The sequence below is a fragment of the Brassica napus genome, chromosome A5 (assembly GCF_020379485.1).
Source record: "Brassica napus cultivar Da-Ae chromosome A5, Da-Ae, whole genome shotgun sequence".
Classification (NCBI taxonomy): Eukaryota; Viridiplantae; Streptophyta; class Magnoliopsida; order Brassicales; family Brassicaceae; genus Brassica; species Brassica napus.
The window spans coordinates 2,394,418-2,418,084 of NC_063438.1; the positions used below are offsets into that span (position 1 = coordinate 2,394,418).

The window sequence follows — 23,667 nt, forward strand, 5'->3', positions numbered from 1 at the left end:
GAACTGAAAAATACCCAAAATTTTATCCAAATACCCAATTTTTTTTTAATTTGAAAAATTTACCTGAAATCAAAACTCTAATCGTAAACCAAAAACTTAAAAACAATATCCATAATACTGGAAACATATTCGAAATATCCAAATATACCTAATAAACACATATTTATGATCGAGTCTAGGGTAGGATCCAGACTTAAACAAAGACCTGCGGGTCAAAAAAAACCCAATAGGTTATCTTCTCTTGACCTGAACTAAACCTATAATTTTGGGTCAGTTCAGTTTGTTTTTTTGATCCGGATATAATTCTCATGTTGAAAAGAAACTTACGCAAAAGTGTACAAAATCTCAAATAAACTAATTTGTAGATTATATAGCTGTTAAAAATTATGTTTTTCGATATAATAAAACTTTGTATTATAATATAATCCAACAACCCCGCGCTTTCCAAGCGCGGATCAAAATCTAGTTAAGTTTTATTTGGCAAAAAATATTAAAAAATAAAATGATCTTTAAGTTTCTTTTAGATTTAGAATACCCTTTTGTCAAAAAGTTGATGTTATCTCATTTGTTTCATATCTACTCCCTCCGTTTTTTATTATAAGTCGTTTTAGAGAAACTTTTTTGTTCCAAATTATATGTCGTTTTCGGTTTTCTATGTAAAATTTATTAATAATTAATGTTGTATAACCAATGGTAATATATCTTATATTTTTCTATTGGTTGAATTGTGGTTAGGTAAATAATTAATGATGTTTTTGTTTAGAAAATATAAGAAATTAATGGTTTTCTTAATCTACGTGCATAGCTGTAAAACGACTTATATTAAAAAACGGAGGGAGTATAATTTAAATAACTTCTTCTTTTACAAGATCCTCGAGAATCAAGACTCGATTCTCATGGAAATCAAAGTCTTAATTAATTATAGTGTGTTAATTTTAATAGTAATATTTTTACCGCCAGGTCTACTCCAAACGTGTTCCACAGCCCACACCAACCTATGAAAGTACCCGTAAGAAGTATATAAATTGATTTAATAAATATTTGAAACAACGTTTGGAACGAGAATATCAAAAAGAAATCCAACAAAATTGAAACAAATAGCCGTTATAAAAAGCCTGTTACTGAGGGAACAATATATTTTAGTGTAGTTTATTTATATATTTAAAATCTAATATTAAAAAGGTAAACTAACTTTTTTTTTTGGAAAACAAAAAGGTAAACTAACTATAAAATAGTTTTACTGCATATGTACATTTATTAAAAGGGGACATTTTTTTCTGTGTGCATGTGGACACTAATTTATACTATTATCAATTAAAATAACTTCCTTAACAAGAACTGGAGAATTAAAAATTAACTTGATTTCGTCACATGAAAATCAGTATTAATTAATTAGATATAATATCGTGTCAGGTTTTAGTAGTACTATGTTGAGGATAGATCTATTCCCAACCTGATAAAAATATGGTAAATACAATTTACTTGCATAATTTATAAGTATCTTATTTAACAACAGTTAACACAACGTTTAACCCAAAATTTTCTCTATTTATATAGAATCACGCAACTAGTTCAAACCCAACTTCATCATCTTCTGAGTAAAAAAAAATTGACACCCAAAAGAAAATAAAGAATGAGAGGAAAGTATCTTTGTTTACTAGTGCTCATTGTCTTGGCGTCCAATGAAGTACTTGCTGCCAAGAACAACTCTTCGACAACACCTAAATTAAGAAGAAGTGATTTTCCAGAAGATTTCATTTTTGGGTCTGCAACATCTGCTTACCAGGTATTTCTTTTTGGTTTCTTCTAAATGTTGTTATTCATTTTTTCTTAAAATAAATCTGATAACTGATATTAGATGATTTATGGCGTTTTATTTAATATTTTTAGATTGAAGGGGCTGCACATCAAGATGGTAGAGGACCAAGTATCTGGGATACATACTCAGAAAAATATCCAGGTTTAACTTTAATTCAAATCTCAGGTATACAGGATCTAAAGAATAGTTTGGATTGAAGATCCACGCATATATGTGTAATGTGTGAATCTGTATTAAAGATTGGCTGGTCTCTCATTATATTTGAAAAGGACCAAATGTGAAATACCACTGAAAAAGATAAGGGATGGAGCAATGCGGTCAGTTAATGTTTAATGGGAGTATAGTTGATAAACTCAACTAATGCTTTTATTTATTTTTTAATTCGCCAGAGAAGATAAAGGATGGTAGCAACGGATCTGTTGCAGCTGACTCTTACCATCTTACAAGGTACAAACAGTGTTTAACTGGTAAACACTGTTTTTTTGGCATTGTGTAAATTTTGTTGGCATTGGCCTCAAAATCACACAATCTTTTTTTTATATCAATTATATTATTTTCTTTTTGAATTATATATCAATTGTATTAAAACATTAGATTGCAGGAAGATGTGGCTTTATTGCATCAAATTGGCTTCAATGCTTACAGATTTTCTATCTCATGGTCAAGAATATTGCCTCGTAAGTTCTTCTCTTTGAAGGTTGTTCACATGTGATTTGAATAATTTCGAGAACCAATAATATGACTGAGCGGTTAATTATTTAGGAGGAAATTTAAAAGGAGGAATCAACCAGGCTGGTATTGACTATTACAACAACTTAATCAATGAGCTTTTGTCCAAAGGTAAAAAAATACGACATCCAGTTTGCAGATATTATAAAGTAACTCTCTCTGTTTCACATTACTTTGATTTAAGATTTTAGTACAAACAGTGTTTAACTGGTAAACTAATAAAAAAATAGTAGAATAAAAGTAAATAAAATGATATGAATGGAATACAAAAAAATGGAATATAATAAATTATATTCATTCATGAACAATTTTTTATGCAATAGTTTTCTTTGTATTTTATCTAAGTTTTTTTTGTCATCAACTTAGTATTTTATCTAATTTTTTATGCAATAGTTTTCTTTGTATTTTATCTAAGTTTTTTTTGTCATCAACTTAGTATTTTATCTAATTATTTATGGAATTAAAAGAACCTCTCCTTAAAATCATCTATTGGAGGTGCTCTAAGTGGTGTAGTTTGATTTCAGTAAAAAATTGGAAAATTTACATGCTGGCCACTAAATTATTTACAACACTTATAGAAGGGAATCTTCTAACATTAAGAAAATAATGATAATCAAATTTCTTTCACCCTTCAAATATAAGAAATGTTTTTTAGTGATAACAGCTACACAAGCGGTAATGTAATATTGTGTCACTGTCTGTAGGAATTAAGCCTTTTGCCACAATTTTCCATTGGGACACACCACAAAGCCTTGAAGATGCTTACGGTGGATTCCGTGGCGCAGAGATTGTGTAAGTCCTCCAAACGTATAATTTTTTTCTTTTAAGCTTGTGTAATATCACCGAAAAGAGTTCTATTGACAACAAACATGATAGATCATATATACTAACAACAAAATTCGCTAATTTTATTGAGTATTTTTGTTTTGTTTTGGTGGATTAAACAGAAACGATTTTCGAGATTATGCGGATATTTGCTTTAAGAATTTTGGAGATAGAGTGAAGCACTGGATGACATTGAACGAGCCATTAACAGTGGTGCAACAAGGGTATGTTGCAGGTGGAATGGCTCCAGGAAGATGCTCCAATTTCACAAACCCTAGTTGCACAGGCGGAGATGGAGCTACCGAGCCTTATATCGTCGGTCACAACCTCCTCCTTGCTCACGGAGCCGCCGTAAAAGTTTACAGAGAAAAATACAAGGTGATTTGAAAAAAACAAGGCTCCACTCTGTTTCTTGGTCCTCAAGTTACTAAAACTGGCCATGTTCATAACCATCGTACACAGAAAATAACCCGTGTTATGAATCATCGGTTATTTTTCTGTTTATATCTTTGCTAAGTATGAGAAATCTGCTCTTAAATATCGTTAAACAGGCATCTCAAAAAGGTCAAGTTGGTATCGCTTTGAGCGCGGGTTGGTACTTGCCCTATACAGAATCAGCCGCAGATAGGTTAGCTGCGGCACGAATCATGGCCTTCACATTTGACTACTTTCTGGAGCCACTTGTAACTGGTAAATACCCAGTGGACATGGTCAACAACGTTAAAGGCGGTCGTTTACCTACATTCACCGCTCAACAATCTAAGACCATCTTTATCCCAGTTTCTTAACATGGGTTTTAAAGAAAATAAGTGAATTAATTAAATCAAAACTAAATAAAAGGGTGATAACCGATCCTTAATTCATGATTTTGGTGATCGATCATAACAAGGGTCCTTAAACCACGTGTCAGCAAACTGGAAAATTTGATTTTTTTTTTCTTTTTTCTTTTTTCTTTTTTCTTTTCTCTTTCTTTTCTTTCTCTCCTCCTCTCTGTCTTCTCCGTCAACGATTGCTTGTGTGAAGGGAATATCTCCTCTCTTCAATCGCCATTCCTTTGCCTTCTGTGCTCAAAGGAGCCTTCAAAATCGTCGAAGGTCTCGTCAGCTCCGCCGACGGGAACCGAGGTTAGGGTTTTCTCCGTCTGATCTGATGAAATTTTCGATTTGGATTTGTTTGTGTATTGATCTCATTACGAGTCTAGATCTTGTGTGTAATTGTAAGTTGGCTCCCATGTATGGTTTAAACAAGCTGAAGAAACAGCAAAGAAGCTAGATTTGGATGGATTGGTGGTTATCGGTGGAGATGACTCCAACACCAATGCTTGCCTCCTTGCTGAAAACTTCAGGTAATCAAGATCTTGTATTAGTTTGGTTGTGATTTGGTATAAGTATGGTCTCAAGGAGCTTTTGAGAATGCTGTTACGGCTCTGTGTGTTTATTTAGTTCATATGAGTTCTGGAAGATTTAGTGTTGGCTTTTATGTGATTGCAGATGAGATTGCAAAGTTGTTTCAGACCAGGGTCTATATGGTCAGCCCTCTGTCTCAGTTGTTCCAGACCAGAGTGCTGCTTCGTCGGGACAGAAGCTGAAGATCGGTGTTGTTCTGTCTGAAGGTCAGGCACCTGGTGGGCACAATGTCATCTTGTTGTTGTGTCTTCTTGTTGTTGGGTCAGCATTCTTTCACTAAACCAAAGTCATCCATTTTCTCTTCCTCTCTTTAATTATCATTCACTCTTTTTTTTTAAGAACTCTCAAGTTAAGAAACTATGAATAGAGGACAAAAAGTTAGTTGTTTCTTAACTAAATTCTTAACACACATTTAATACTAAAAAAGTGATAAGAAACTCTTATGGGGTTATAGGGATAATCATGCTCTAAGATGCTTAAGGGCTCATCTGATTTCATTGGCATCAATTATTACTCTTCCGCTTACGCAAAGGATGTCCCCTGCCCTACCGAATATGTTACACTGTTCTCTGATCCTTGTGCCAGCGTCACAGGTCGGTTTTCGCATCATCCAAGTTACTTTTATCATTTTAAAATAATTTAATTGAATTTTTATGAGGCAAAAACTATGTTATCAGGTGAAAGAGAAGGAGTTCCCATCGGTCCAAAGGTACTTGTGTAGACAAATATCATAAAACGTTGAAATATTTTGGTTAAAATTACACGGCTAAGGTTCAGAGATCATAGACTAGCCTCATGAAGCCAAGTATGTGTGGCTTTTATTTTTATAGGCTGGATCAGATTGGCTTTTGATATATCCAAAGGGAATTCGTGATCTTATCCTCTATGCTAAATACAAGTTCAAAGACCCGGTCATCTACATAACCGAAAACGGTATTTAAAAAATTCATGAGCTTTATATATATGAATATGTGACAAAAAGTTTTTTTTTTCGGATGATACAAATTGTAGGAAGAGATGAAATTGATACCGGTAAAAGATTTCTTAAAGACGGCGATAGAATCGACTTCTATGCTCGACATCTTGAGATGGTTAAAGACGCGATCTCGTAAGCATTTTTATTTCTAATGTTAAAAATTCTACTTCCCACATTACAAATAACAAAGATAATTAGTTTTATGTATAATCAATGGAAATAAATAAACAAACATACTATACATTTATTTAATGGTGTTGCGAATGCTTTTGTTAACTGATGAAATAGGATTGGAGCTAATATGAAAGGATTTTTCGCGTGGTCGTTGTTGGACAACTTCGAATGGGCAGCAGGATACACAGCTCGTTTCGGGATAGTTTACGTGGATTTCAAAGATGGATGTAAGAGATACCCCAAAAAATCGGCTGATTGGTTCAAAAAGTTCTTGAATCCAAAGAAAAGCAACTGATGGCAACTACACCATTCCGCTTTATTAATATCTCCGTTATAGTTATTTCTTAGTTGGAAATAAAAGATCCTGGTTAAAAACTTATACAGTTGGAAGTAATAAGGAATCTTTAACATTTGTATCAAAAGAAAAGTAATAAGGAATCCAAAGAATCACGTTATTAATATCTTTCTCAGTTTAAAACTTTTAGTTGTTTATACAACGAAAAATTTTCAGTTGGAAATACTTTATACTCTCTCTGTTCCCGAAAGTAAGATTTTTTAGATTTTTTTCTTATTCCATAAAGATAGATTTTTATATTGTTAAAGTATTTTTTTATACTTTTGAAGAACATTAATTGAGAATATTTGAATTGATTAAATTTTCTTGGTAGAAAATTATTGGAAAGTGTATAATAAAATAAAAAATAAATTAAATTATAAACATTTATTAAATTCTTAATAAGCGTGCATACTCTAGAAAATCTTACTTTCGGGAACAGAGGGAGTAAATCACTAATCTTCTATGTATACTATTTACCATCCGTAATTATTTTTATTTGCATATACATTTATATAGATAAATTTGTATATGACTGTCTTATAAGTGTTTAAATTCTTTGTGATATTTCTGAGATCACTAAGTTTGAAATAGAAAAGAAAATATTATTAGGACATCTCCAATCCTATTACATTTTCTACTCCAAACATTATTTTGAAGTAAAATATACTTTAACTCCATTCCATTTTCAACTCCAAAATAGAGTAATGGCTAGAGTTACTCCATTTATAGAGTAATCCTACGTATTACTCCATCTTGGAGTTGATTTTTTTTATTTATAAAATAGTCCTTCAAATTTTAAATGTTTTTCTATCATACTTAAATAATATTTAAAAATAATACAAAAATAAAAATGATATTCCAGAAGAGATTATTTAATATTTTTACATAAAAGTTTCATAAACTATTATTATATAAAATAATAAACATAAACATAAAAATATTGAATAAATATAATATAAAATTAGTGATTTAATAATCCAGTAAATCATTTCTGGAACAACCATGATCGTGAAATATCACCCAATGAAAATGTCCGATTTAAAAAATTTCTTTCCTAATTTAAGAAAATCATGGATAAAAAAACTCATTATTCACTCTGAGATGCATTAGTTGAACATTTGTGAGAAAAAAATATATTTTGTAATACTCATTATTGAACTAAAATATTTTATTTTATATGTATTTTATGATTTATTATATTTTAATAATAAATTTTTAATTTAAATAAATTATATTTTGTGGATGTTTTATAAACATAAGATATTTAGGGTTAATTGGTAATTTTTTATAAGTATAAGTTGTTAGTAGCAATTATTAATTAAATAAAAAGATTTTTTTAGAATATTCATTTTTGAATTAAAAAATGGAGTAATACATTGGAGTGAAACACTACTCTATTTTGGTGTTGCACTATTTTAGAGTAAAATATGAAGTAATACATTGAAGATGCTTTTAGGTGTTTATTATAAAGAAAAACTAAAGCTTGATCCGTGCACCAACGCATGTGTTTATTTTTATTTTCTTTGTAAATAAATATTTATTCTGTATAAATAATAATATCTATTTTTAAAATTTACATGTATTAAATATTTTTTAATATGACATTTCTAAACAAAATAATTTAGTAGTTTATATTGTATAATTTTAGTTTGTATTATAAATCGTCAATTGTATCATTCACATTTTAAAATATAATCCATGCATCCTCACATACTCTTTTATGAATCAAAAATTGATGGTAAGTATAATAAAACTATTTTGTGTACTAAATTTATCATGTTAAATTTTTTTTTGAACAAACATTTATCATATTGAATTCTATAGTTGTTTAATTTGACAAAAAATATAATAAATGATAAAAGTTAGGATTAGACAGTTTCTTAGTCCCACTAAAGTATAATTAAATAATTTTTTAATTAATAATTGATTTAGAAAATAATTTAATAAAATAGGAAAAGACAAAAATATTTAATGATAGATTTCTTAATTATTTCAGTGACATAGACTTGTAAATAAGTAGTAAATTTTAGGGTTATTTTTTATTTGTGCTTTTATTTTAATAAGATAAAAGGATGATTTGAGTTTTTTTTTTCTTCAGATTCACGCATTCGTTTTCATATAATTAATTAAAAAGAATTTCCTAGAAATATCCCCTAAAATCAAAACATTGATTTGCGTCGTCACACGGAAACAAGAGTCTTCATCAGTACTATACTATCGTGTTGTTTAGTAGAAGTATTTTGACCGGCAAGTATATCCCCAACGCGTTCCAGACCAGACCAACCTATGAAAAAGACCCTTTATTACATAATAAAATGTATATATATGTTACTCTCTCTCTCGCTGATGTTATAACATTTTCGTACATATTAATTAATAAATAAATATATTTTGTTTAGCACTTTTAGATTTCACTAACAAAATTTTGTTCCATTCACATTTTTTTTCATTTTATTTAATGTTTTAGTTTTAAAGATAAATGTATTAACTACTCTTAAAAACATCAGTCTTTCAAATCTAATAACAAAATTTAAAACATCAAACCTCGCGTTAGTGGTCGAATGTCACAAAACATTATATAGATAACTAAGAGATCCGAGTTCGAATTTGGTAATAATCTAGATAAACACGGCGCGTAGCCACCCGAATTTTCACATTCTTTTTTTGGAGAAAGGGATCACTCACTATCCTTTAAAAAAAAAATCTAAAACATCAATTACTCTTATATCTTAAAATTGTTCTTTGACTGTAGGAAAGATGTGTATTTAACCCAAAAAAAAAAGTTGAAACATCGTCTTAAGGTGAAACCCAAGACTTTGACAAAAAAAATGGAGAAATCCTAGAAGCAAATCAACAAAATTTGAAATAAATAGCCGTTACAAGAAGCTGATTAGTACTTTAATCTCTTAATCAAAAGATGTTTTGGCAGAATAATGAAAAGACTTGTCAATTTCACACGACTTCACGTTTCCGCAGAAATTAGCACATCCCGCGATTGACTGAAGGACGTGCAATGATGATGCATTTCTTTAAATATCTTTTTTGTAATGGCTCAGCTTTAGATAAATCGATCGATGCAAACAAGTAAGTTTTTTTTGCTTAAATGCAAATAAGTAAGTTTTCTTCAACAAATTGAAAGATAATTAAATAAGGTTAGTTGAATTTTCAATTACTAATTTATGCCGTTAGAAAAAAGTTAGATATTTTCATACTCTCTCTTTCTCTCTACAAGAATATCTTTATCAGATTTATTTATAGAAAATCACATGACTAGTGCAAAAAAAAATTATATTCCCTATATAAACGGCCAATTAATCATCTTCACATTAAAAAAAATTCAGCAACAAAAGGAAAATTAAGAATGAGAGGAAAATATCTTTCTTTACTAGTGCTCATTGTCTTAGCCTCCAGTGAGGCTCTTGCCATGTCCAACTCTTCAATACCTAAACTAAGAAGAAGTGATTTTCCAGAAGATTTCATTTTTGGGTCTGCAACCTCTGCTTACCAGGTATATCTTTTTTTTGTTTCTTCTAATTATTATTATTCATTTCTTCAAATAAATTTGATCACTGAATAGATAATTTATATTGTTTGACATATCTCAGGTTGAAGGAGCTGCTCATGAAGATGGTAGAGGACCAAGTATCTGGGATACTTTCTCTGAAAAATACCCAGGTTTTATTCTAATTCAAATCTTATAGTTTCACCGATCTAAAGAATAGTTTAGATTCAAGATCCGTCAATTATGTATATATAAATGTGTGAATCTGTTCTTATTAAAGATTCGTTGGTTTTTTCATGAGATCTGGAAAATGACAATGTGAAATATCATTGAATATGAAAAACTCTTAACTACTCTGTTTTGATTCTTTAATGGGAGTATAGTTGATAAACTTAATTAATGTTTTTATTTTATTTCACCAGAGAAGATAAAGGATGGTAGCAATGGTTCTGTTGCAGATAACTCTTACCATCTTTACAAGGTAACTGTTTTTTTTTTTGGCATCAAATACCTAAAATTCATATAGTTTGTTCTGAATTTCATTGGCCTCAAAATTAACCAACAATTGATTGCAGGAAGATGTGGCTTTATTGCATCAAATTGGCTTCAATGCTTACAGATTCTCTATCTCGTGGTCGAGGATATTGCCTCGTAAGTTCTACTCTTTGAAAGTTGTTTACATATTGATTTGATTAATTTCTAGTGCCAATAATACTAATGAGTTTTTTCTTATGTAGATGGGAATTTGAAAGGAGGAATCAACCAGGCTGGTATTGACTATTACAACAACTTAATCAATGAGCTTTTGTCCAAAGGTAAGACAACATCCAATTTGACAGACGCTAAAGTAAGACAAAATCGATAGTATTATTCCTATACGCATACTTAGATTTTTATTTTAAAGGCTTCTTCTGATCATATGCAATTTTCTTAAATTTATCTCCAAAGTTCAAAAATATTAGGTATTTTCCTGCACCATGTGCAGATATAAAAATTGAAACTGAAATTATATTTAAAAATAAAATTTTATGATTATTTTAGATTTTATTATTTTCTTACCAATATTTTTATATAATTTTTGATCTAATTGAACATAAAATTAAGATAAAATAAACAATTTTTATTTTAAACTATATTTAAGAATACATATGTATATATTTAATATTATAATTTTAAATATATATTTTATCTATTTTTTTGGATAAAATACATTAAATCAATTTGTATAAAATTAATTTTTTTTTTGATGTATAATTATCAAAAGTATAAATAAAAAGTATTTCTAAAATTTCTAGATATATAATAGAAGCTAATAATATCATGATTAAAATTTATAATTTCTAAAAATTGTAAAAAAAACTGAAAATATTTTTAGTAATAAAATTGTATAATTTAAATTTTAAAAATAGAAGTAGATAAAATTTCAAAATTTTAAAATATTATTATGTTTCTATATTATATTATTTAATGTCATATTTGACTAAATTTACTTTAATAATGATTTATAATTTACTTTCATATTCTAAACAGTTTACCAAAAATAAAAATAAGCATTAAATACAATTGTCCATGTCACCTTTAGTTATAAGCCATATCATTATTTTTAGTATTTATGTTTATTTTGTGAAAATAATTGTAGAGAGAACATGTGTCAAAATAATTTTTACAAATAATGTATAAGAGATACCCGTCAGTTAATGTGTGCCAACCGGATAAAACCAAATTTGTCTGCCTTGAAAATGAGTGGTGCGGTTTGAATTCATGTACGGATTTGGAAAGAGTACATTGTTAGCCATTGAATTAGTTGCCACATTTTTTTGAAGGAAATCATCTGACATTAAGAAAATAATTTTAAGAGAGAAAGCGACTAATCATCTTTCTTCCAACCTTTAGATATAAGTATGCATTTTAGGTATAAACGTAACACATGCAGTAATGTAAATATTATGGTACTGTCTATAGGAATTAAGCCTTTTGCCACCATATTCCACTGGGACACACCACAAGGCCTTGAAGATGCTTACGGTGGATTCCGTGGCGCAGAAATTGTGTAAGTACTCCAGATCAATATTTTTTTTTTGTAGAATTTGTAATATCGTAGAAAAAGAAGAAAAAAGAGTTATATTACATAAACGATTTTTATTGATTTTTTTTTTTTTGTTTTGATGAATGAAACAGAAACGATTTCCGTGATTATGCGGATATTTGTTTTAAGAATTTTGGAGATAGAGTGAAGCATTGGATGACGCTGAACGAGCCACTAACAGTGGTTCAACAAGGGTACGTTGCAGGTGTGATGGCTCCAGGAAGATGCTCCAAATTCACAAACCCTAATTGCACCGCCGGGGATGGAGCCATCGAACCTTATATCGTCGGGCACAATCTTATCCTTGCTCACGGAGCCGCCGTCAAAGTCTACAGAGAAAAATACAAGGTGAATAAAAAACAAGATTCACTCTGTTTCTTGGTCTTCAAGTTACCAAAACTTGACCATGTTCATAACCATTTTACGCGGCAAATAACCCTTGTTTGAATCATCGAATCTTTGTCTGTTTATTTGTCTGCGGAGTATGACAATTATTCTCTTGAATATTATTTAACAGGCATCTCAAAAAGGTCAAGTTGGTATTGCTTTGAACGCGGCTTGGAACTTGCCCTATACAGAATCAGCCGAAGATAGGTCAGCTGCGGCACGAGCCATGGCCTTCACATTTGACTACTTTATGGAGCCACTTGTAACGGGTAAATACCCAGTCGACATGGTCAACAACGTAAAAGGCGGTCGTTTGCCTACATTCACTGCAGAACAATCTAAGATGCTTAAGGGGTCATATGATTTCATTGGCATCAATTATTACTCATCCACTTACGCAAAGGATGTCCCATGTTCCACCGAACAGGTTACAATGTTCTCTGATCCATGTGCCAGCGTCACAGGTCCGTTTTCGTATCATTCAAGTTACTTTATCATTTTAAATAAACCAACTGATAATTACGAGTCCAAAAACCTATGTTATCAGGTGAAAGAGAAGGAGTTCCCATTGGTCCAAAGGTACTTGTCTAGACTAATCTCATAAAACCTTGTAATTTATGGGTTAAATTATACGGTCTATTGGACCGGCTAAGGTTTAGAGATCATAGACTAATCTCATAAAACCTTTGTATGTGTGTTTATTTTATTTTTATAGGCAGCATCAGATTGGCTTTTGGTATATCCAAAGGGAATTCGTGATCTTGTCCTCTATGCAAAATACAAGTTCAAAGATCCCGTCATGTACATAACTGAAAACGGTAATTCACATTCACAAAGCCATGAGCTTTATTGATTGATACAATATTTATGAATATTTGACAATGAGCTCTAGTTTCCGGGTGATATATATTGTAGGGAGAGATGAATTTAGTACAGACAAAATATTCCTTAAAGACGGCGATAGAATCGATTACTACGCTCGACATCTTGAGATGGTTCAAGACGCTATCTCGTAAGCATTTTAAGAAATTCACTTCTCACATATTACAAGTAACAAAGATAATTAATTTGAGTATATGTGGACATAAACAAACATATAGAGTTATGTTACGACGTTGCCAATGATTTTGTTAAATGATGATTTAGAGTCGGAGCCAATGTGAAGGGATTTTTTGCGTGGTCGTTGTTGGACAACTTCGAATGGGCAGTGGGATACACCGTCAGGTTTGGGCTGGTTTACGTGGATTTCAAAGATGGATGTAAGAGATACCCGAAAAACTCGGCTGATTGGTTCACAGAGTTCTTAAATCCAAAGAAAAGCAATTGATGGACACTGCTTTGAAACAGTCCGTTTAATTTCTCCGTACGTTATTATTATTTTCTCTGTTGGAAACAATGAGGAATGGTTTTAAGCTTTCAGTTATTCTACAACGAACCCGATTGGGTTTTCTAATAATATAAAGTGATTGATTATACTCTGTTCTTTTTATAATCTCCTGGCTTTCAAAGATGATCATTTGTGGTATTATGAGTTGGGTCATTTGGAAAATGTGGTTGGTCCAATGCATCCTCTATATATATATATACAGTGAAACCTCTATAAATTAATAATGTTGGAACTACACTAAAACTATAATTTTTTTTATTTTTTATTAATTTATCGATATACTAATTGAACCAAAAACTCAATTTGGAACTAACAAATTATATTATTTTATAAAATTTTTTTATTATATATTAATTTATAGAGTATTAATTTAAAGAGGTTATACTGTATTATTTGAAAAGTGATTTGAAAGAAAAATGATGACATGTCATATCAACGATGATGATATGAATGAAATTAATTGTGGCATAGACATTTTTATTTAATGTTGATTTATAATTTTGATAATTATTTAGAACATGCTAATAACTTATAGATCATCATTAATATAACAATAAATAATATAATATATAGTAGAAATAGAATTGTAATAATAATTTACAATTTTCTAATTATTATATAATTATATTTTTATAATTATATAATTTTACCACTAAAACAATTCTTCAAACTTTTTTATGCAGTTTTTTTATAAAAATTACAATTATTTTAATCCAATACCATTAGTTTCTTTTAATATCTACACATTTTAGATATTTAATGTCTCTTAATTTTATAGAATTTAATTTAATATATTTTAACTAAAAAGTTGATAAAAAATTTTTCCAAGATTAATTTTTTTTAATATATATACCTTTATATGATTATATATATATATATAAACTTAAAATTATTTAAGTTAAAATTTAAATATTCTGATGACAAAATAAATAAATATTCTAAGCAAATAATAAAAATCTAAAAAAAATATCAAAACTTATTTTAAAATATAATAAGTTTTAAAACATAATTATAGCATGTGTAAGAGTTGGGGGTAATACGAGAATATTTAACAACTTTCGATCAAACGTGGAATATCCTATTATACAACATTGAATCATTTCTTAAACTTGGTTGGTTTCATTCACATCTCTTACTAAAATAGAAATTTTTTTAATGGTCTTAACCATCAGTCATATGTTATTTATATAAAATGTCACTAATAATTAATGAAAACACTAGAACTTCATTAAAATAATTATATAACAATAGTATACAACAACAATTAAATTTATAACTGAACAGTGTAATATAATTAATAATTGACTAAAACATTCAAATAATTTATGAAAAGTGGATAACTGTTTTTTCTTGCAGGTTTAGATACTAAAAATAGTTTCAATTAATATTAAATCAATCAACTTAATACATTGATTTATTTATATTTTCATAAATAGACACGTACATTCATGTAAACTTAAATAACTTTCATATTCAATTAAATAGTGTATAAATAAAATTTTAGAGTAAATAAATTTTCTGCAAATAATTTTTATAATTAAAATTTTATGAAAAAATATATCACACAATTAATCAAATAAATTACAGAAATTTATTGAAATTTTATAAATAAAAGCGAAACAATTGAAAAATAAAGTTAAGTCATATTTTATATAAGTTTTATATTTAATATAAATACAAATTATATAATTATATATGTTTTCAAATACAATAATACAAAAAATATAATTGTTTTTTAATTTTGTAAATTAAAATTTATTTAAAAAATTCCAGCATTTTAAGTTGTCTGTTATAGCACGTGTAAAAGTTGGGAGTGATATTATGTAAAAACCTTCAATTCTTATGTAATTTTTTGGTTGGTCTATACAGTATTAAGTATAGCATGTGTAAAAATTGTGGTAAAAGTATTTACAAATCCAATCTTATAACTTAAGTAGAAATTTTTATCTGTTTCAAAAACAATGTTAAGATTTCAAATTTAAGGTTTTGAACTTTGACACTTCAATTACAGAGTTCACTTTTAAAAAAATTATTTTTGAAAATTTTAATTTATTATAATTTATACAACATTTTAAAAAAAATTCATTTTAATTTAGCAATTTAGTCTTTACAATTTTATATCTTAAATATTTTACAAATATTTTATTATTTTATAGAAGGTTTAAATATTAAACAATGCTAAAATTCATATAAATTTCATATAATCTGAAAGGTTCAAAATTCTTTTCTGAAGGTTTCAAAATTCTTTTATGAAAGGTTCAAAATTCCTTTCTGAATGGTTCATAATTATTTTCTAAAGGTTTGTGAATTCCTTTCTGAATGGTTCATAATTATTTTCTAAAGGTTTACGAATTTCATTCTCAATGGTTTGTGCGACTTATCTGCCTTTACTAATTAGAGCGGCATGTTTCAGTCTCTAGGAAGTACTTTAACTCTTGTTTACCAATTAAATCAGGAGGAGGAAGCATGTATAACTTCATCTATATCTTATGTTATTCATGATTTATGTTAATGGCTATGAAGAGTTAATAAACGGTTAGTAATCTTTTTGTAAAGGATTTAGTTTTTTTTTTCCTAAAGGATTAAAAAAATTTTGTAAAAAAAACGAGAGGTATATCCTAATTTCATTGTAGTACTCAGAAAGAGTGTCAATCTGTATAATATCGTTCCAGTTTAAAAATTATTCTAGATACTTTCATAGATCAGGAATATCTCATTTTAATATAAAAAAAATGTCTATAAATAGAAACACATAACTAGTGCAAAGACAATTATAGTCCCTATATAGACTTCTACTTAATCATCTCCTCAATAAAAAAATAATAATTAAAACAAAATTAAGAATGAGAATAAAATATTTTCTTTACTAGTGCTCATTGTAACATCCTCCAATTAAGTACTCTTCGACACCTGATTTCTACGCTCGACATCTCGTAAGCATTCTTATCTGTAATACTAAGAATTCCACTTCCCACTTTTCCACTAACAAATATAATTAATTTTATGTATAAGTGGAATTTTTTTTTAAAAAATGTTAAATTAATTTGAACAAAAAAATCTTTTTTTACATTTTCTGTTGCATTGTTTTAAGCTTTTGTGTTTAAAAAGAAAATGCTAGTTGTAACTCTATCGTCGTGTGGCTAGCCATCTTGACAGCCCTTTCTCATAGGCATGTCGGTACATTCCTCTGAAAGCTCCAAGCCTGTTGCGGACTTAAACAAACATATACAGTCATGTAACGGTGCCCGCAAATGCTTTTGCTAAATGATGAAATATGCTTGGAGCTAATGTGAATGGATTTTTTGCTTGGTGGTTGTTGGACAAACTTCGAATGGGTAGATGGAGAATTAATGTAAACTGTACCATTCCGAAAAATGAATGGTTATAAAGTTTACCAGAAAATTCGGTTGATCACTTGGTTCAAAAAGTTTCTGCATCCAAAGAAAAGCAATTAATGTAAACTTTGTACCATTCAGTTTATTATTATTATTATTACTACTCCATTAGTGTCATTTTAAGTGTCACATTAGGTTTTCTTATTTTATTTTAAAAACATGTTATTCTACAATTTTAATGTAACTTTGTACATTAAATATATTTTTTACCTTCTTGAATAACCAATAAATTTTTATTTATCATTCTCATTCAATTAATTATGCATTAAATAAAGATATATTCTTATTAGTATATTATATATATTTTTTAATTTTTACGAAAAATGTCAAAATGACACTTTTTAATAAATAGATGTTATCTTTTCCCAGTTAGAAATAATGAGGAATGGTTTTCTTTTGGTCAACATAAAAATTGTTTTACACTTTACAGTTTTAGTTATTTATACAACGAACCTGATTGGTTTTTTAAATAATATAACCTGATTGATTTTCCTCGACCACATAGTTTGTTCCTTTTTTTAATAATCTCCAAGATTTCGACGATGATCATTTGTGGTATTATGAGTTGGATCATTTGGAAAGTTTGGTTGGTCCCATGCATGATTAATTTTAGCATGTATAAAATTTGGGAATAAAACGTTGGATCAGACGTGGAAGTGTCTACAAAAGCCCTTTTTCAAAAAAAAAAAAGTGTCCTATTATACAACAATAGATCGTAGTCCTATTATACAACAATAAATCGTAGATCGTTTGGAAATTTTAGTTGGTCCCATGCATTTGATGGTCACAACAACAGAGTTATTCTTGGGGGTGAACCTCACCAACTAGTAAGATTTCGTTATTTGATATTCGATATTTTTTAGAAATAAAAACAAAATATTGTCAAGTTATATTATGTTTTTAAAATAAAAAGGTAAAAAATAAATAAAATAATAGTAGTTAGAAAAAAAATTTCAAAATATTTTTAACGTTGTCATCAAAACTAAATCTTAAATCTTAAATCATGAACCTTTGGGTAAACCTTAAAGTTTTGGATAAATTTTAAACTCTAAATCAAAAACACTAAATACTAAAACACTAAACCCTAAACTCTAAATTTTAAACCCTAAACCTTTGAGTCTTTTTAGCGTGTAGTGTTTTTGATTTAGAGTTTAGGATTTATCCAAGGGTTTAAGGTTTATCCAAAGATTTAGAGTTTAAGATTTAAGGATTATGATTTAGGGTTTATGATTTAATGTTTTGCTGACGACGTTAAAAATATTTTTTTTGTAATTACTACTATTTTTTATTTATTTATTTACCTTTTTATTTTTAAAAATATAATATAACTTGACAATATTTTATTTTATTTTTAAAAGATGTCAAATATGAAATAATATAATATTATTGGTTGGTAAATTTTGAAGTTCTCCTCAAATATGAAATAATATAATATTATTGGTTGGTGAATTTAAAAGTTCACCCTAACCATAAAGGGTGAATCCAAGAACAAGTTCTATATGCAACAACTTTCTCTTCCTATTAACCAACCTTGGAGTCTTGGACCATTTGGAAAGTTTGGTTGGTCCATGCATTTATTAATTTTAGCATGTATAAAAACTGGGAGTAATACTAAACTATGGAAAAACATTGATCATTTGGGAATTTTTTTTTTTTTTTGATAATCCAGGTATCTGGATCTCTCACTTAATCCGACTATTCCACTGCGTCTAACCGGAACTGGCGAGAAAGGTCCTGGAGACCAAACGGAAACCATGTTAAATCTGCTGTGGCCGAGATTCGAACTCGTGATGACGGGCACCTCAGCCGAAGTTCTTTTACCACCAGACTACGAGGCCCAGTTCATTTGGAAATTTGTTGGCCCCATGCATTGTTAGTTTTAGCACGTGTAAAAGTTGGGAGTAATAGTATCTATGTAACGACTTTCGATTTCTATGTAAGCAACCTTTTGGACCATTTGATTTATTTGGTTGGTCTTTGCATTAATTTTATTGAAAAAGAAACACTATATAGAAACCTCTACTTAATCATCTTCAGTTAAAAAAATAACAATCAAAAGAAATTTAGAATGACAGGAAAATATCTTTCTTTACTAGTGGTCGTCATTGTGATAGCAGCCAAATATCTTTGTTCAGCACCTGAACTAAGAAGAAGTGATTTTCCAAAAGATTTCATTTTTGGGTCTTCAACATCTGCTTACCAGGTATTTCTTTTATGATTTCTTCTAATTTTTATTATTTGTTTCTTAAAATAAATCTGATCATTGCTTATATAATTTATGGGTTTTCGTTTAACATTTCTCAGATTGAAGGAGCTGCTCATGAAGATGGTAAAGGACCAAGTATCTGGGATACTTTCACTGAAAAATATCCAGGTTTTACTTTAATTCAGATTTGAAGACCATGCATAAAGTATATATGTGTGTGAATATTTTCTTACTAATGATTGGTTGGTCTTTCATGAAATTTGAAAATGACCAACTTGTGGAATATCATTGAATAAAGTAAAATGTCAAACCTTATCTATTACTCCATCCGAATTGATCTATATTTTAAAATAATGTTTTTAAAATATAATGTTTTACATTTTAATGAATTTTATTTGGTAATAATAGTAAATGTTAAATTTTAAAAAATTATTGACTGTATATCATTTTTTCTTGTTTTTGAAAAAGTTTTATTTGCTCATCAACTGATATGTATTTATCAAATTTTGATTGGTTAAAATTATTGCAAATAGCTAATCACAGAAAATAAAAAATTTAAAATATTTTCTTAGTATCTGTATAAACCAAAAATATGCATCTTTCTAAAATGGTGGGAATATCTTTTGATTCTTTAATGGGAGTATAGTTGATTAATCCAGTTAATGTTTTCATATTTTTTAATCCGCCAGAGAGAATAAAGGACGGTAGCAATGGATCTGTTGCAGCTGACTCTTACCATCTTTACAAGGTAATTGTCCTTTTGGAATTAACTATGTAAAATTTCTTAAACATTAGTTACAAATATTTTTTTTTCAATTTTACTTATATGCCATTACCATATTACATATACAATGTAAGTTATACAAAACTTTTTTGGAAAATTCTGTAATAGGATAATAATAAACATCATTAATATACTTTAGAAAGAAAAAAAAAATTTAATTGTATATTTGCGAATATAAATTAAGATTTGTATGATTAAATAAATGCTAAAATTATACGTAAATTAATAAATGGTATAAAATGATTAAAATTGGTTAAAAAATTGAGATCATTTTTTTAATTTAACAAATATATAAATAAATTTATTGGTTTGTTGTTTCTTAGCACAAATAAAATAAATTTAAGTTTATTAGAATTTTTACATTTTAGTAAATATTTATATCTTTAATACTATACTTCATCTACTAATCGGTATAAGATATAATTAATCATGAATAATCGATTACTGATCGTTTTGTTAAGCTAATCAATGAAATATTTTTTTCTAATTATCTCTTGATCAAAATGACTCAAGAAATTTTTTATCATAATATATTAAGTAAAACTGACCCAAATTACAGATGATTCTTAAAAAAACGGTGAAGTAAAACTCTGAAATATCAAACCCTAAACAAAATTTCTACCTAGTTAAAAAAAATGATTTGTTAAATTATTAATTCTGGAACATTGTGAAATAAAACACTTAGTTTTTTTCATTAGCCTCAAAATCAGCCACAAGATTTGATTATATCATTTATATTAACACACTGGATTCCAGGAAGATGTAGCTTTAATGCATCAAATTGGTCTCAATGCTTACAGATTCTCTATCTCATGGTCGAGAATTTTGCCTCGTAAGTTCTTCTCTTTGAAGGATGTTCGTTCACATGTGATTTGTTTAGTTTCCAGAACCAATAATTAATGAGCCGTTTCTTTTTTAGATGGGAATCTTAAAGGAGGAATCAACCAGGCTGGTATTGACTATTACAACAACTTGATCAATGAGCTTTTGTCCAAAGGTAAGAGACAACCAAAATTGACAGATAGGCTAAATTAAAGTAGCGCTCTCTGTTTCAGATTACTCTCATATAAGGTTTTAGTAAAGCCAATGTTTTCTAAACGTGGAGATACACATATATATATATGACTAAACTCCGACATAATGTGTAATCTGAAAACATTGTCTTTACTTTTGACTTCAAGAAAATAATGTATTATCTTTGGAGCGATAGCTACTAAACAAATTTCTTCCACCCTTCAGATATGAGATATGTTTTTAGTTATAAACGCAACACAAGCAGTAACGTAAAAAGAATTTTGTTCTGTCTATAGGAATTACGCCTTTTGCCACCATTTACCATTGGGACACACCACAAGGCATTGAAGATGCTTACGGTGGACTCCTTGGCGCAGAATTTGTGTATGTCCTCCAAACCCTTTTTTTTTTAGCATTTGTGATATTTTTGAAGTTTGTTTTATTGGTGAATGAAACAGAAATGATTTCCGCGATTATGCGGAAATTTGCTTTAAGAATTTTGGAGACAGAGTGAAACACTGGTTGACAATGAACGAGCCGTTGTCAGTGGTGCAAGGAGGGTATGGTCAAGGTAAAACAGCTCCAGGAAGATGCTCTAAATTCACAAACCCTAAATGCACCGCCGGAGATGGAGCCACCGAGCCTTATATCGTCGGTCATAACCTCATCCTTTCTCACGGAGCCGCCGTAGAAGTCTACAGAGAAAAATACAATGTGAGTAAGAACAAGTTTCCACTCTGTTTCTTGATCTTCAAGTTACCATAACCATCATATGCCGGAAAATAGTCGTTATATGAATCATCGAATCTTTGTATTTCATTTCTCTGCGGAGAATAACAAATCTGCTCCTGAATGTCGTTCAACAGGCATCTCAAAAAGGTCAAATTGGTATTGCTTTGAACGCCGCTTGGAACTTGCCCTATTCAAAAGAATCAGCTGAGGATAAGTTGGCTGTGGCACGAGTCCTGGCATTCACATTTGACTTCTTTATGGAGCCCCTTGTGACCGGTAAATACCCACTCGATATGGTCAACAACGTAGGCGGTCGCTTGCCTACATTCACTGAACAACAATCTAAGATGCTTAAGGGCTCATATGATTTCATTGGCATCAATTATTACTCTTCCTCTTACGCAAAGGATGTTCCATGCTCTACCGAACAGGTTACACTGTCCTCTGATCCTTGTGCGAACACCACAGGTCGGTTTTCGTATCATTCAAGTTACTTTAATCATTTTAAAATAAATTAGTCAAAATTTCACGAGCCCAAAACTATGTTAACAGGCGAAAGAGAAGGAGTTCCCATCGGTCCAAAGGTGCTTGACTAGACTTTATCTTATAAAACCTTGTCATTTTGGGTTTAAAATACAGGGTCTAATGGACCGGCCAAGGTTCATAGAACATAGACTAATCTTATAAAACACTGTGTGTGTGGTTTTTATTTTTACAGGCTGCATCAGATTGGCTTTTGATATATCCAAAGGGAATTCGTGATCTTATCCTCTATGCAAAATATAAGTTCAAAGACCCCGTCATGTACATAACCGAAAACGGTAATTCACATATATATTTATGAATATTCGACAATGAGCTCTAGTTTCCGGGTGAAATATATTGTAGGGAGAGATGAATTTAGCACAGACAAAATATTCCTTAAAGACGGAGATAGAATCGACTACTACGCTCAACATCTTGAGATGCTTAAAGACGCGATCTCGTAAGCATTTTTGTCTCTAATTTTAAGAATTCTTCTTCCCACATTAATAAATATCAAAGATGTTTTTTTTTGGTATAATTGGGCATAAACAAACGTACAAATGTACAAATGCTTCTTGATGAAATAGGATTGGAGCTCACTCAGCTCAGGTGAAGGGTTTTTTTGTATGGTCGTTGTTGGACAACTTTGAATGGAGCACGGGATACACCGTTCGATTTGGGCTGGTTTTCGTGGATTTCAACGATGGATGTAAGAGACACTTGAAAAAATCGGCTCATTGGTTCAAGAAGTTCTTGAAATCAAAGAAAAGCAATTGATGGAAACTGTATCATCCTTTTGGAAATCATAAGGAATATCCTGGTTTAAAATTTGATAATAATAAAATAATACGGAATCCAAAGAATCGTGTTATCTTTCTCTATTTAAAACTTTTAGTTATATATAATTGGGGTTTTATGATATAATTATAATCTCTGATTGATTTTACTCTACCAGAGTTTGTTCTTCTTTATAATCTCCTGATATTCAACGATAATCATTTGTCGTATTATGAGTTCGATCATTTGGTAGATTTGGTTGGTCCCATGCATTATTAATTATAGCATTGTGTAAAGTTGAGAGTAATACTATAGTATGTGAACTTTCGATACTGAAGAGAAAGCTATTAGAAAGCTAAAAATAGTTATAAAAATTCAATTGTAAAACGTAATTAATATTTCAAAAATAAAACAAATATTTTATATAATTATTTTGTTTATTAGTTTAATTTTTTATATATATATTTTCTCTATTAATTTGTATTATTATTTTTACCGAATATAATTTTATGAATGGCTTTGGGCAACTATAGACGTTCGCACGGCTCTGGTTATCAAACAACAAGTAGTCCGCAAGAGCGATCATGCGAGCATGCGACCATGTGG

General features: G+C 29.3%; 2 protein-coding genes across 4 annotated transcripts; both read left to right on the forward strand.

Moving 5' to 3' along the window:
• Positions 1-857: 857 nt before the first annotated feature.
• On the forward strand, positions 858-23,256 carry LOC106392351 (beta-glucosidase 15-like). Of its 3 annotated transcripts, XM_013833171.3 has the most exons (13): positions 858-1,786; positions 1,891-1,960; positions 2,209-2,266; positions 2,414-2,496; positions 2,582-2,659; positions 3,253-3,340; positions 3,496-3,751; positions 3,925-4,152; positions 5,252-5,372; positions 5,457-5,488; positions 5,610-5,712; positions 5,791-5,887; positions 6,044-6,390. In XM_013833171.3, the coding sequence occupies exons 1-13, from the start codon at positions 1,634-1,636 to the stop codon at positions 6,222-6,224; spliced, it is 1,548 nt and encodes a 515-aa protein (XP_013688625.1). In that variant the 5' UTR covers positions 858-1,633; the 3' UTR covers positions 6,225-6,390. The 3 variants fall into 3 exon arrangements, with proteins under 3 accessions (XP_013688625.1, XP_048636381.1, XP_013692805.2); XM_048780424.1 differs by lacking the exons at positions 2,582-2,659; positions 3,253-3,340; positions 3,496-3,751; ... (4 more) ...; positions 5,791-5,887; positions 6,044-6,390 and adding exons at positions 20,933-21,010; positions 21,324-21,411; positions 21,486-21,741; ... (3 more) ...; positions 22,648-22,744; positions 22,872-23,256 and having other exon boundaries at positions 1,581-1,786; XM_013837351.3 differs by lacking the exons at positions 858-1,786; positions 1,891-1,960; positions 2,209-2,266; ... (8 more) ...; positions 5,791-5,887; positions 6,044-6,390 and adding exons at positions 18,996-19,226; positions 19,328-19,397; positions 19,919-19,977; ... (7 more) ...; positions 22,648-22,744; positions 22,872-23,256.
• Positions 9,519-13,720, forward strand: LOC106396850 (beta-glucosidase 15). The gene is made up of 12 exons (XM_013837350.3): positions 9,519-9,774; positions 9,872-9,941; positions 10,191-10,249; positions 10,344-10,419; positions 10,506-10,583; positions 11,731-11,818; positions 11,947-12,202; positions 12,372-12,705; positions 12,789-12,820; positions 12,957-13,059; positions 13,157-13,253; positions 13,388-13,720. The coding sequence occupies exons 1-12, from the start codon at positions 9,628-9,630 to the stop codon at positions 13,566-13,568; spliced, it is 1,521 nt and encodes a 506-aa protein (XP_013692804.1). The 5' UTR covers positions 9,519-9,627; the 3' UTR covers positions 13,569-13,720.
• Positions 23,257-23,667: the final 411 nt, after the last annotated feature.